At 46.1% G+C, this 13,766-nt stretch overlaps 1 protein-coding gene across 3 annotated transcripts in view; it reads right to left on the bottom strand.

The window, feature by feature from the left end:
- Window positions 1-754: 754 nt before the first annotated feature.
- Window positions 755-13,766, bottom strand: part of Zip48c (Zinc/iron regulated transporter-related protein 48C) — a 30,618-nt gene continuing 17,606 nt past the window's right edge. For 2 of the 3 annotated variants that reach the window (XM_070671205.1, XM_070671203.1), the window contains exon 5: window positions 7,287-8,053. In XM_070671205.1, coding sequence (XP_070527306.1) covers window positions 7,681-8,053 — 373 coding nt within the window. In that variant the 3' untranslated portion in view covers window positions 7,287-7,680. Of the gene's footprint in view, window positions 4,312-7,286; window positions 8,054-13,766 lie in introns of those variants that run through there. The other variant, XM_070671204.1, reaches the window with a different exon arrangement.

Here is a 13,766-nt window from a genome sequence, read left to right as displayed (position 1 = left end):
ATCATTTAATTATCCGCGTTTCACCTGGGAGAAAATATATATACGGGAGCGGTGATACCGCGTTGCTTCTCGCGACGTTGAGCGCCGCCCGCAAAGCCGGATGCTCGGCCGCGTCGCCGCGGAGCACCCACGAGTCTATTCCTAAATCCGCCGCTGCACCCAAACTGGCATCTTCCTCGGTCAGTGCGCCCTACCCACGGGGCAGATACGTCGGCCGCCGCGTTCGCACTCGGTCGCGCACCGGGAAACCGAGCCGGCGAATGCGACTGTCCTCGTCGCACGCCGCCCGGCTCTCCATTCATGTCTCGGTTCTCTTCAGGTTATGCAACTCGCGCCGGGGCGAGAGACGCGGGACGGAGGAATGCGCCGCGCCGGCATTGCACACCGTCACTTCGCCGCGTCTGAACCGAAGAGAGGAAAGAGGGCCCGCGCTCGCGGAGGGAGAGAGAGAACTTACCGTCGACGAAGCCCCGCGTGTGACGAGCGCTCCTTCCTCCTTTTTCCGAATGTAACACCTATCATTACACTCGTATCGATCACTTAGCGAGCGAGACACGTCGCTTCCAAATCTTTATCCTCTGCGAAAACACAAGCATTAATGCGACGATAGGGGAGAGACTGATAATCTTTTTGTACACGCGGGAAAAGGAGCGGGACCGCCAACGGGATGACACGTTTTCTCGGAACAATCGATTCACAGATCGAATATTTTAGAGAAAACGGGAGCTTTGCGGGATAATTTGCTGGCACTGTGTATAATACTCCTTAATGCACTTCCTTTTTATTGCACATCTTTAAAAACTATGTCGTCGTAGCATTAAATTTATATCCTCGAATATAAAACGCGAAAGATTTCGGGACGAAATTTAATTGCGCGATAATGAACGGGCGGACGATGAATCAGTCGTTCCGTATGCTCGCCAAACCGTTGTCCTGCTTAAACGAGTAATCCTAATTAAGTTACGAAGGCACCTAATTTAACGAAAGGAAATTCTTAACGCCACAAAACTTCCCCGGCTAGTTGAAAAAGTTTCCGGAATGATGGAATTAATTGCGCGATGTGCGAACGCTGTTTCTTCCGGAACGTTATTTCGCTACTAAAATATTCTAATTAACAAAAACATGCCGTCATCGATAAAGTACTAATCGCCCAAATCAACGAGGCATCGAAGAGTGGAACGTAAATTCGACCGATTTACGTGGACGTCCGCGCGCACGTTTTTGCAATTGACTGTGCTAACTACCTAGGTACAATATGATAATTCGCATAATCACATTCGCATAATTACATTATTAATTACAGAAGACACATTCGCTAAAGCACCGCTCGCACACGTCACCGTGATCATCGAACGCGACGCTGTTGCCATCGACGTTGATCAAGATGACTTTAGGCTTCTATCATCGAAGCTAGTAACGGCTGGTGCTCATTCGCACTGGTTTAATATAAACCGAGCGTCGGTGGTTTCCTTTGAACAGTGTATTGTATGTCGACGTAAAAATTGAGGACTGCCGAGAAGATCTATTAGCGCGACAAGCTAAATTCGCCGCGAGGTATCTCAATTGACTTTTGAAATTGACAAGCGTAATAAGATGTTTTAGAGCGTCAATGTCATGAAAAACATCGAAGCGTATTTACTACGGCAAATGCTTAAGAAAAAAAAAGAAAAAAAAAAGAAACAAGGATAATGTTTGTCGATTCGCGACGCCAGTTAAAATCTTCAGGCGGAAGATGCTTCTCGACATCCGCGAAATCAGACAGTCTATTTATAATGGAATTATTATAGAGGAATATAGGTTCTAGATGTGAAAGAGACCAAGATGCAAAAACGCGCACGCAACAGCGACGGTGTGGCGAAAATGAACGTTAAAGAGAAATTGGTCCCCAATCCGAGCACGAAATTAATTTTATTGGCGCGTGTCGGTGAAACGATAACGTTAAACAACCGTTAATGCTTTTTTTTTTTCAGGATTTAAGACCAACTCCTGATTGCATCGGGCTCGCTGTTGAGTGCGTGGTTACATCTTGCCTTTTCGCACGTTACGCGGTTTCCGTACATACGTAGATAATACGTATATTGCTAATACTTTAGATGGTTTATCGACAGTGCGTATCAAAATATAATCTCTATATCTTATATAAGCATACAGCGTCGAGAACCGTATATATACCAATGATCGATCTGCGCCTTCCAATTACTGCGGATACATCTATAAAGAAATATCGACCTCCGATGCCGATTGCAGCAATCTTAATAATTAAAACGGAACATTATATTCGCATCGTGCATTGAGAATAATTGTTCCTCGTATAAAGGAGCTGCACTTAAAAAAAAAAATTGTCTAAAAACGAAACGATTAATTTTATATAAATTTTTTTTTCCCTAAGTATATATGTGTAAAATATTTATTGTAAAAAAAAAAAAAAAGAACAATCTTCTTCTTCTTCCTTTTTTTTTTAATTCAAGGTCACTTTAATTTCTCTTTTTTTTTTTTTTAAACAACGTTATACTATTTTAGTGACTAATGGCCTAACGATTTAGCTTAGACGTTTCTTTAAAGGAAATATCGCAGACGAGAGAGGCGTGTGTCGGATTCCGCGAGGTGATCTATATTTGCGCCAACGGGTATAGTGGCAACCTCGTTACGTACTCCGGAATAAACGGCACGTCGCTGCAAGAACGAAATTGCATCGTGCGCGAGCGCGGCCTGTGATTAGAAAGGGCACAATGTAACGCAATAAATATGCGTATAGATTTACCTACTAGGCACGGGAGCGTAAGTCGGCTTGCGTGCGCGTACGAGGGACACACGCGAGTTGCGAAATTTGTATACTCCCTTTCGAGACGCCGTTTCAGAAAGGCGCAAATGAATTTGCATAATGCGATAGTGGGCCTCTCATTACGGGGGAATGAATGGGACGGCAGTGAATTGAAAACGTAACGGCTTAAAAGTCACGGATTAATTCAGCGATCAGGCTGCGAATTTAAAATCCCGATATTAGCAGCGCTAATGTTAATTGAAATTAAAATTGATTAATCAAGACTACGCGTGCTTTCGAAAAATAGAAAAAGTTTTAGTGTAAATAAGAAATAATTTGAAAAGTACAATTCTTCTATGATTATTTTTAAATGTTTTGCACGATTGATTTTTTTTTTTTTACTCTAAATACTCGGAGCGTTTTATTAATTCATTAACGCGAGTCGAATCGATATACGAGATACGACCTAAGCGATATTTGTAGAACGACGTAATTTGAAACTTCTTGAAACTATCATGTGTAAAAAGGTGTATATGTTTATGTATAAATCTGTCTACAAGATAATTAAAAAAAAAAATAAATATTCCTTTTTGTAAGACACTTTTCAAGAATACATTTTCAATAAAATAAAAAAGAAGCCTAAAATGTTTTTTTCTTTTTTTCCCCTCGAACAATTCCCGAATAATTCTCGACGCTGTACATTATTTTGTTTTATCTATCGACAGTATTTTCGCAATTGTATTCAATCTTGCAATCTTTTTAATGAATTCTGATAGACATCGATTTCGATGTTCGATTTTAAGTTCAGTCAACCAGGCTGTCGTGTCTTTGACTTCTGGAATTGCATCGGCAGGGACTAGATACGGCGGGAAGACATTTACAAAGTGAAATGCATTCTAGAAGTGAAATGCTGCGTTTCTAGAAAAATATCTACCAGTTTAGAAAATTGTTGAACGATTACACAACTTAGCCTTTGCTATAGCATCAATCGAACATCGAATTACAGGCGAGTCTTAGAATACTTGTACGTGATATGATTAATATTTTACGTTGTTTTTTCTTTTTCCTGTTTTTCTTTTTTTTTTTCTTTTTTTATAACTCTTTTCTCTCAATAATTTTACCATTATTTTTTTTTTACGAGAGCACGAACCTGATTGAAGACACTCCTTATTTCATTACTGTTGCATTCTCCTGAGTCTTTAGAGATAAAAGTGCCGTACGCAACGGCAAATTTAAAAAAAAAAAAAAAAAAAAAAAAAAAAAAAAAAAAAACACGTCGGGACTGGAAAATATTCGTTATCACACCATTCGGTTTTCGATTTTTTTGCGAGAAAAAAACGTTATCACTGAATGCCGCGAATTGAGCGAAAATGTCCCATCGCGTTTGCGAACACTCGCTATCATTACCAGGTGACTTTTACGTGTTCACAAAAGCGTGGACGTGCCCGTAACTACTTTGGAGACGATGCCCTTAAGCTAGGCCAACGTCTAAGGACATCATCACCAGGAAACCGACGATGGCGGCCCAGCTGGCGAGTTTGCCATTTCCGCTGTAAACAGAAAGTGCACGTGGCACGTGGATTAAAATCCAGAGAGCTTCCGCAGGTAAGTTGCCGAAAGTGCGTACGAAAGCAGCTCCAATGAAAGGATCCCAGCGTGGTCGCACGCGCGTTAACCAAAGTTCTCTCTAAAGTTCCCTCTAAATCCTTGCAATGCCGCGATTTGGTGGCAACGTGATGCATGAACGGCAGAGAAGCGAGAGGGAATTTTAATTAGCGCAACCGGTGTACGGGATCGTGGATGTAAAAATCGAGAGAAACGTAGCTCTGGACCAAGAGGGGGGAGGTGGGTGGAGGACGAAAGGGGACGAGAGGACGCGGGGAATTAAAAAGGCGGCACTGGCGCCGTCGCCCACCGCTATCGTCATCGTCTTCTCCGCACCTACGGCTCCGTGGGCAACGACCTGGGAGAAAGAGAGCCCCAGGATGGCGAGAAATAAAAGGGTTTTCGCGGCAAGTAAGTAGGGATTAAGCACATACAAAGCACACACTCGCGCCGCGCCGTACCGGCGCGGTATATACCCCGGTATTGCACGTCACGGCTTGTTGATTTCGTAAATTATACACGGCCATCAATTTTAACGGCCGGCGAAACGCGCCGTTGTATTTCGGTGGGCGTTCTACCACATCAATCATATCCGCGCGGTAAATACCTCCTTTCGGTGTGCGTCAGAAAATTTGTATTTTTATTGGCCATTATCGTGTCTCATCGCAATGGTAGCCGGGATAACAATGTTCGCTCCCCCCTTCTTCCCCGTCGCCGTCGTCGCCGTTCGACCCGGCGAAACTAGGGCGTCGCGTCGAGTCGCGGTGCGTTCCGCATCCGCTAAACGCATTCGTTGAGCCGCCGATCCTCGATCCCTGCCTATCGCGGACGCGACGCAGAGAGCGGCGCGTTACTCTCCTCCCGGACGATATCATTTTTATATACTACTCGATGCGTCGTTTACAATCTCGGAACTATTTCACGCTCGACCGTCGCGCTTGAACAACCCTTCCCAGTGTGTTAAACGGCGTAAATTTCTTTTATATTGATTTGGTACTTTCTTTTTTTTTTTAATTTTAGCCGCGGACGAAAATTCCGCGGTTGTGGAGGGGAAGAATATCGGCCTGACGTTCGAATTCCGAATAAGTAAAAGTTTCGAGATGGGAAAATAAATTTAAATATCTCTACGTTGGTCTGGTCGACCGCGTCGAACATGTAGCACCGGGGGTATCGCCGGCGAAGCGGGCGTTCCTTTTCGCCGAGCAGAGGAAAATGCAAATTGCACGAGGGGGCGATCGTTCCGAATCGAGTCGAGCTCGAACCAGCGCCGATTTTTACTGGCGCCTCTCTACGTCGAAGGTGACGCGGACACCGAGATAACCGAAGGGAATCACGCGGCGTCCCGATTCGCCTTCTTTTCCTCGACTGACATCGGCGTTCGCGGCCCAAGTTCCTGATCGCGAACGGCGGATAGTTTTGCAACTTTTCTTATTTATAAAAATTTTTACGGCTACGATACGGCCGGCAAAAAAATTGCCCGCGGTACGAAAGTCGTCGGCGCAAATTGCCCCGGCGTATAATTTTTTTACACCGTTCAAATGAAGCAAGTTGTGGACTTAGGCAGGTATATAATTCCGGTGGCTCGACAATAACGCAAACATTACAGGTTGCGAGTTAAAGCGTTTCCAGCACTTAGAGACGTATTTACGGCCGTTTGTTAAGAATAACGATTTGCTGGTAATACGCGTAATCGTGTTTGTGTATGCGCAAGCGTGTAAAGAAGGAATCCTCGTGCTTCTAAAGAGCCTGATCGAAACGTACGCTTCCCCGAGTGCGCGAGTCGCTGGAATTTCGAAGATATCGGTATCGAAGCGATGGCTGGACCGGGCCGAGGCCTGCCGGCAATACCTGAGATCGTACGCGACGCTTAGAAAAATATCGGCATTGACGGCGAACGCCTCTCCTTTCGTGGAGGCCGCGCAACGGTTTCCACGAAGAAGAGAAAAGACGAGAGATATGTGAGAGCGATCCGTTTTCACTTTTGTGTTTTCCGACCACCCGGAGGGTTCCCGAGGGAGCGAGTCGAGGACGACTGTCTCAGGGGTTCCTCGACGAGAGAGCCCGCGCCGGGAGAAAGAGAGAGCGTTGTACCGTGCTCGCGCTGGAGTATCCGGGCGGTTAGATCGCACGCGAAATACAAAAGGAGCCAATTATAATGACAATGCACCTTCTTCAGCTAGGCCGCCGCCAGGCCTGGGAAAGAAATTCGCTACGTCCGTTTTGCCAGCGGCGCGCTAACTACAGCACTGCCGTCACGCGCCATTGTACCGTAATCGCTCTCGAATACGGACATCGTAGATACTTAGGTAGGACTGTGTGCGCGAGAGTGCGTACGTACAGGGGTCCGCGTGTGCGCGTCCGCTTGACACGAGTAGAAATTCATAGGACATACGCGACACAAATTCTCCTCCCCTCCCCCTCTTCTCTATATTTATGCGCTTCGGTGCTCCGCGTTGCTCCGGTCGAAACGGATTCCGGACGTTTCGCGCGGTCGCCGGAACGATCTCGCTGATTTTTTTTTTTTTTTTTTTTTTAGCGGCTTCGGATCGTGAAGAACGTTAGAGTAAATAATGCGCACGAGTCACGGGGTTCGTTGCCACGTACGATCTTAGATTTGAAGGATCGCGTTATTGCAATATCATCGCCGAGCTGTCCGAAACTCATGTCCGAGGACGAAGGAATAAATCTGGAAATAAAGAGCCATTGTGCCGGTGGGAAAAGCGCCTTCCGCCCTTCTGACTCCGAGGCGGGGACTGGACTTCTAATTCGTCGTGAATGGACCGAGGGTGAAACGTGAGACGGAAACGGGTGCAAGTGCAACCGTGGGCTGGTGTTTCTGGTACGGACGGTGTTAAAAAAGAAAATTTAAAAAAACCGAAAGAGGAGAGAACGAGAGACAGAGATAAAGAGAAAGAGAGCGAGAGCGAGAGAGAGAGAGAGAGAGAGAGAGAGAGAGAGAGAGCGAGAGGAGGAACGACAAAGGAGAGAAGAAAGAACGAGGAGAAGCCGGAACCAGTTAAGGGAACGAGTTGCGCCCAACTCCCTTTGCGTGAACCGGCTTCACCCTTCTGCATTCAGCACCACCTTCCACGCTTTTTCAATAACACGTGCATTTTCCAAGTATCCGACGTACCGCGCGCGATCATAAAGTTCCTTATCGGAAATACAGTTGTAGTCAATGTCGGAAACGTTTAACTGGTTTGTTATCTACGATTTTTGCTGAATCGCTTTAAGGCTCGACTGAAGTGCTGATCGCGCTATTTATACATTTTCGAGAGGGACTCGTATCGCGTTGCAACGATCTTGAGAGCGAGTTAAGCGACCGTTATTTTGAGGATTGCAAAAAAAAAAAGAAGAAAAAAAAAGCATAAATAGAAGCCGTTTTGCAGTTTCAAGTTTTTCCAGGTAAGTGGATTATACGGTACATACCTTTGATGCGCTTCCGGGATAATGTCGTCGATCACAACGTAGATCATCGCACCGGCTGCGAAGGCAAGTGCATAAGGTAGCGCAGGTGCAGCGAGCGTCACTCCGGCTGCGCCGAGGACACCGGCAACGGGCTCCACCATCCCTGAGAGCTGGCCGTACCAAAAGCTCTTCAGCGTGCTGATCCCGGCGGCTTGAAGGGGCAAGGATACCGCCAAACCTTCAGGGAAATTTTGTATCCCGATCCCAATCGCGAGATTTCTGCAACAAAATTCGAAACGAAATATCAGTTTTAAGTAACTATAAACGAAACGTGAGTCTTTATATTTTAAAGATTTCTAAGGTAAATCAGTTCTTAAATAATTGCAAAATTATCCCGCGTGCTGTATTAGTCTGGCAATTTTTTAAAATAAAATTAACGCAACTGAGAACATTCCAGTATATATAAATATCGCAGCGCTTCTGTGTCAGCTTTATCGAGACGTCCTGGATCTTGCACCGAGCGCAAGAATCTATTCGCAAATTCCGCAAAGTTGTGCACCGATGGACTGCAACGGTATGCAAAAATAGGGACCGTTTTGCCGCCACCGGATTGAGAAAAAGAGAGAGAAAAAGAGAGGCGTTTAGCGCGATAAGAACGAAAGCAAAGGAGACAAAGTGGCTCCGTGCGGAAATCAACTTGCGCGCGTGTGTACGACCGAACACGCGCGAGCGCTCACACACGAGCGCGCATTCTTTTTCTCTCTCTTTCTCCGACGTGGCAGTGAGTTCTTGAAACTGGTCGACGGCTTCGACATTCTCCAGATTTTTCCATCTTCGCGATCGGAGCAAAGCGATGGAGAGCCGCGAGGCTTCCTCTAGATCCAGCCGTGTATACCGCTCGGTCTTTCATGCCTACCGAAGAACGGCTAAGCTTACTCGAGCAGGATCGCCGCTCATAAATAAGATGTCAATGAACGACAAAGCCTTGAGTTTCGCTTCCAGTTATACGGACTGCCCAGCAACGAGGTAAAGTCATTGGCGGAATAGTCATAAGTAAATTGACGTAACGCGTAACGCGTTTCGTATCATTGACATTAATATTTGATTGCTGCAATATCGAATATCCATTCGCCACGGATCATTTCAGCTTCCGTAACATAATGTACATACGTATGCACATATCTTTATAACGTGAGTTAAATATATGCGAAGACTTTAATAATCGATTAAAACAACGTCGTCAATTAACCATCGAATTATCCACATCAATTATGATCTTTTTTATAATTTATATAACTGTGATAATGCGCCCGGGGAGGGGGAGGGAAGGAGGGAGAAAAATATTTAATATACGATATTAATAAAAATGGCTGTTGCGATGTTAGAGACGTGATCGATATAGAAGAGATAGAACGTTAGAACTTTGTTACAAGCTCGCGAGACCTCTTTCCTCGACCTCCGTTCATCTCTGTCTCTCTTTTCCGCGACCTCGCGGATCGCCGAGCGTGATCTATGGTACAAGTAATAGCATGGTAGAATCACGTCGAAGAATGAGAGAGAAAGGTGGCCGCGCGAGAGCGAGCGTGCGAGCGAACGGGGGCGAGCGAGCGAGATGGAACGAGGGAGGGAAAGGTGCGGCGGGGGAGAGACGTAACAGGTGAATGAACGACGGGATACACGGCTTACACAATCTAACACGGTGCACAAGCCGGCGGGATATCTCACATATTGCACACCGCCGTCGCGGAATTCTCCTCAACTTCGGAATATCGTCGCTCGCCGACCGGCACTCCGAGCCCTGCGCTCTGCCAATCCCCGGGACGAGTCCTTCTTCCATTCACTACTTCGACCGGGTCGTGGAACGCGGGCTGAACTTTGCGAGCTCGCGAGAGAAGGCCTCCGCAACGCGCGAGCCCGACGCGCCGCCGTTTGGCGTGGATTTAATTCCACCGTGTGCGAAACGAGCCATTTATTTATATGACCGGGACGCAGGGGACCTAGTTACGCGCGGGAAATATTTCCGGGAGAAAGTGGCCGGTATCGGCCGGACATCGATTTTTGACAATAGCACTTCGATAATTTTTCATTTATCGTATAAAGTCCCGTGCCGCGGCGCGTTTGAATTTAATTAAAATACAGAAATAAATCTCTGGCAATTTTTGCGCCGGTAAAGTTTACTTGCTCGTCGACGGTTAGTATTTCCACGAAGGCAATTGCGAAATCAATTATAATCCGGCTGCGAGATTGTTGCAATCGTGAGTATGTCAGCGCTGTCTGTCTCCTTTTCTCTCTTTCCTGCCATTGGCGGGCCTTCAATGGGATTCTCAGGATCGACGTAATAGTATTCCTATAAAACTAGAACCGTGGGGCCTCGCAAGAACCCTATGATGGGAACTGAATTGAAGACGGGGGAATGGTCGGGGAGGAAGGAGGGGCGGGGAACTTGTCCGATTAGCGAGATGATCCAATTCTAAGGCCCATAAGAAGCGAGAAAACGGTACCGAGCTTCATAGAGGAGACTAACTATTCGAATGAATGACTCGACCGAACCAGACAAAGCCGCGTGCGCGCGAAGCGACCGAAACGAAGAAAAACCCTTCGGTTATGGTACGTGGAACGAGGTAACGAAGATCTTCCGCGATCTAGCTCCCGTAATTCGATATTCATGCACCGGACTTTACGAGGTAATCGTTGCAAGTCGTCGAGGCTCATATTCATCATCCGTTAGTAACCATTTCGCGACCTGACATATCGATATCTTTCAAACATCACCCCTTTAAATAAAAATAAATCAAACTTAAACAGATAAATTGTACAAATTATTAAAAATAAAAATTATCTTGTCGCAAATAAAATCTATTTAATAAAAATTAAAAAAAAAATCTCTGTTACAATCGTACAAAAATGTTACCCGGAGTAACGTGAAAAATCGACGCGTCCACAGCGACCACAAAGCTGTTTAGCCACCACGTGAATACAAGCGGACCGATCGAGGTAAAAAAAAAATTGAAATAAAATAAAATAAAGAACCGAGCTACTCAAACGTGATGCAGGGGACGGCTCTTCCGCGATCCGACTCGACGAATCGTTGATCTGCGAGCAGCCGGGATTTGCAGGGGAACAATAGATCAGCGCGAGTTGACAGCAGGACGACGGGCGAGTTCGATAGAGACGATCGACAGGAGAGTCGGCGCAGGTGAATGAATGACGCGAGCGGCGCAAAGGGATCATCTAGTGCAAGGTGGTATTCTCTTTCCGCGGGTCCTTTCTCGCGCGCGGGCACGCAGGGTTCCCGGCGAGAGGTACGTCACGCCGCGGCATGTCGCGCGTTATTTCACGGAGACGACGGCATCATCGTCGCCGCATTCCTACGGCGTCGAGGTATATAAGTGGTTGTACAGTTAACCCGTTGGGTCCGGCTGTTCGCCAGTTGCACCGAGGGAGGTCACCCGAGTTCCGAGAATGATCGCCCTCCCCCTTCCCCTTACCCACGCTTGTATTCGCGGGACGTGTACGTGGATACGTACGTGTGCGCGAGTGTACATCGTCGTTCCTTCCGCCTCGTTCCCGCGCCGCGAGAGCGGCCCCCCTGCGTCTCCCTTCTCGCGGGTGCCCCACTCCCATCGCGGGCCCTTGAACGTGCACCACCACCGCGCTCGGTGGTTCGGGTGCCGCGGCTTCTTTTCCTTCCTGAATTTCTTTCCACGGTCAGAGCCCTTGGCTACTCCGGGTTCTGTCTACCGCGCTCGTCGGGCGGTTAAGGTAAGCGAAAAATTGTCTCGGCTGTCGTTCTCATCGCGATATTTATCGCGCCCTATATTTTCACGTGGAGGGATATTTTAATAAAAATCGTCTACATACCGAAGAAGTTACCACACGTCTAAAGCAAAGGGCTGTAAAAGGCCAGGCGGACGTTACTTTTTTAATATTATATTTTTATAATATTATTCCTAAAACTCCGAAAACTCGAGTTTTTCCTAAAACTCCAAAAACGTAGCGTTCTATTGCGTTTACGTTTTTCTTTGTGCGTTGACCCAAGTTCAAGTATAAGTGCGGCGTAAGTTTGAGGTTCGTACGTAACGTAACGTAACGCGTTTACGGAAAGTCTTGTGCGGTGCGCCTTAATTAGAGCCGACCTTTCTCCGGCGCTAATCGTATTACCGTAACGTTTACGCGCGGCTAATCCACCTATTAGCGAAGCTATCATTCTTTCGCGCGAGCGCGAAAAGTGCAGGACGCGACTGGAAAAGATTCAAGTGCGAGAGGCGGCAGCCCGGGGATCAAGTAGGACGGTGGGCGAAGGAAACCGACGAGAGAAGTCGGGTAGATAACCTTAAGAACGGGGCGGCTGAGAGCTCTTTCGTAGAGAGCGCGGGATATGCCGAGGCGAGGAATGCTTCGCGCGAAGATCCGGGAGAAAGTATTGACGAATTCGCGAAATAAGTTGACAACGCGCCGTACATCCATGGCGAATTTTCACAAAGGAACTTTTCCGCCGATAAACCGGCCCGGCTCCTTTCGCATAATCGTCTTAATTGAGGTTTCACGCCGCGTTGAGTGGACAACGGTGCAGCGATGAATATGTATTCAGGTCGAAAATAGAACGGGATTGAGAAGAGCAGGAATTACATATAGAATAAAATTGCTTAATTTAGGACGACGTTCGAAAGGATCAAACCTGAAATTACTTTTGCCTTAAATTGATTTAATTTTCTTCCAACGCGTCAAAAGTTTTTAATTTCTCCGTATTTTTTTTTTTCATTCTTTCTTTCTTTTTTATTCCGCTAAGAACCGACCGAAAAATATTAGAAATTTTAATAGGTTATGTAAATTCTCAGGTTTATAAAATAAATCTTAAGTTTTATAAATTTGTTTGAATATTTGGAAAAGTCATTAGCTTCGGTATTTTTTTTTTTCCTTCGCTAGTGCGTAGATCAGAAAGTATTTATTACGTTGAATAATCCGCGCGGATCTTGTACGTTATGTAAAATATGTGACGATGTAAAAAGTAACACAAGAACAATAGCGATTCATCATAACGTTTTGTTTGTTTTTTTTAATAATATAATAAATGCATTTGCCACTAATCGAGCAGTGTTGCATTTTTTAAAATAATAATTATCTACAACTATCTAATCTATATTATCATTTCATAAAGAAAAAAAATTAAAATAAATAAATTATCAGAAACAAAAAACTCTCCATTTCTACTGTTCATCGGCTTAAAATTATTAAAGCGGTAATCAAGAAATGTTTCGCACGCTACGATACCGGGGCGTCGTGCCGTCTCGTGTCGAAAACCGCGGATTTCACCTAGTAGAAAAAAAGAGATCTGGCCGGGGCCGGTCATCGTCGGGCGCGAAAAAAAAACCCGCGCGCGTGTGAGTGGAGGCTCACGCACGCACGACCGAACACGTGCCACGCTCTCGCACCGTTATCTACGCATATCTAACATTCGGGGCCAGCTCCGAGTGGACGATATAAGTGGTTCTCCAACGAAGGAAAAAATGTAAAAATGCCCGAGATCATTATCGATCATTTCTCTACGAGGCAAATCGTAAACGTGAAAGAAAGTCGGCTTTGAAAAATGAATGTCACGATCACGAATTAGGGGGCCCGCGTTTATATGGTGGACGGAGACCCGCGAAGTCAAATGTTTCAATTGTAATACGCTGAAGTGCGGCTGTTAGCCCGAGTCGAATAATAAATTAGAGATCGAGTCAAACGCTACGCGACGGTACTTAATAGATCACGCTGACTGAAGAGTCGGTCGGTGTGCACCTACATGGCGGTTGTTGTAACTCCATCGGACGCACCGTGCGCACGCCATGTTGAATTCCATAAAGCCGCGGTTGTCCTTACGTGGCAACACCTATCCGCCTCTCGCCCTACCGTAGGACGAGGAACGTCGGAAGCTACTCGAAAATATACTTCGCCGAAACCGACCGCTTTTATTACATTGCGTATAATCCCCTCGATTGAACTATGTTAA

This window comes from Cardiocondyla obscurior, linkage group LG22 (assembly GCF_019399895.1).
Source record: "Cardiocondyla obscurior isolate alpha-2009 linkage group LG22, Cobs3.1, whole genome shotgun sequence".
NCBI lineage: Eukaryota > Metazoa > Arthropoda > Insecta > Hymenoptera > Formicidae > Cardiocondyla > Cardiocondyla obscurior.
The sequence above is the reverse complement of the archived record's forward strand: the minus strand, read 5'-3'. Positions and strand labels throughout refer to the sequence as shown.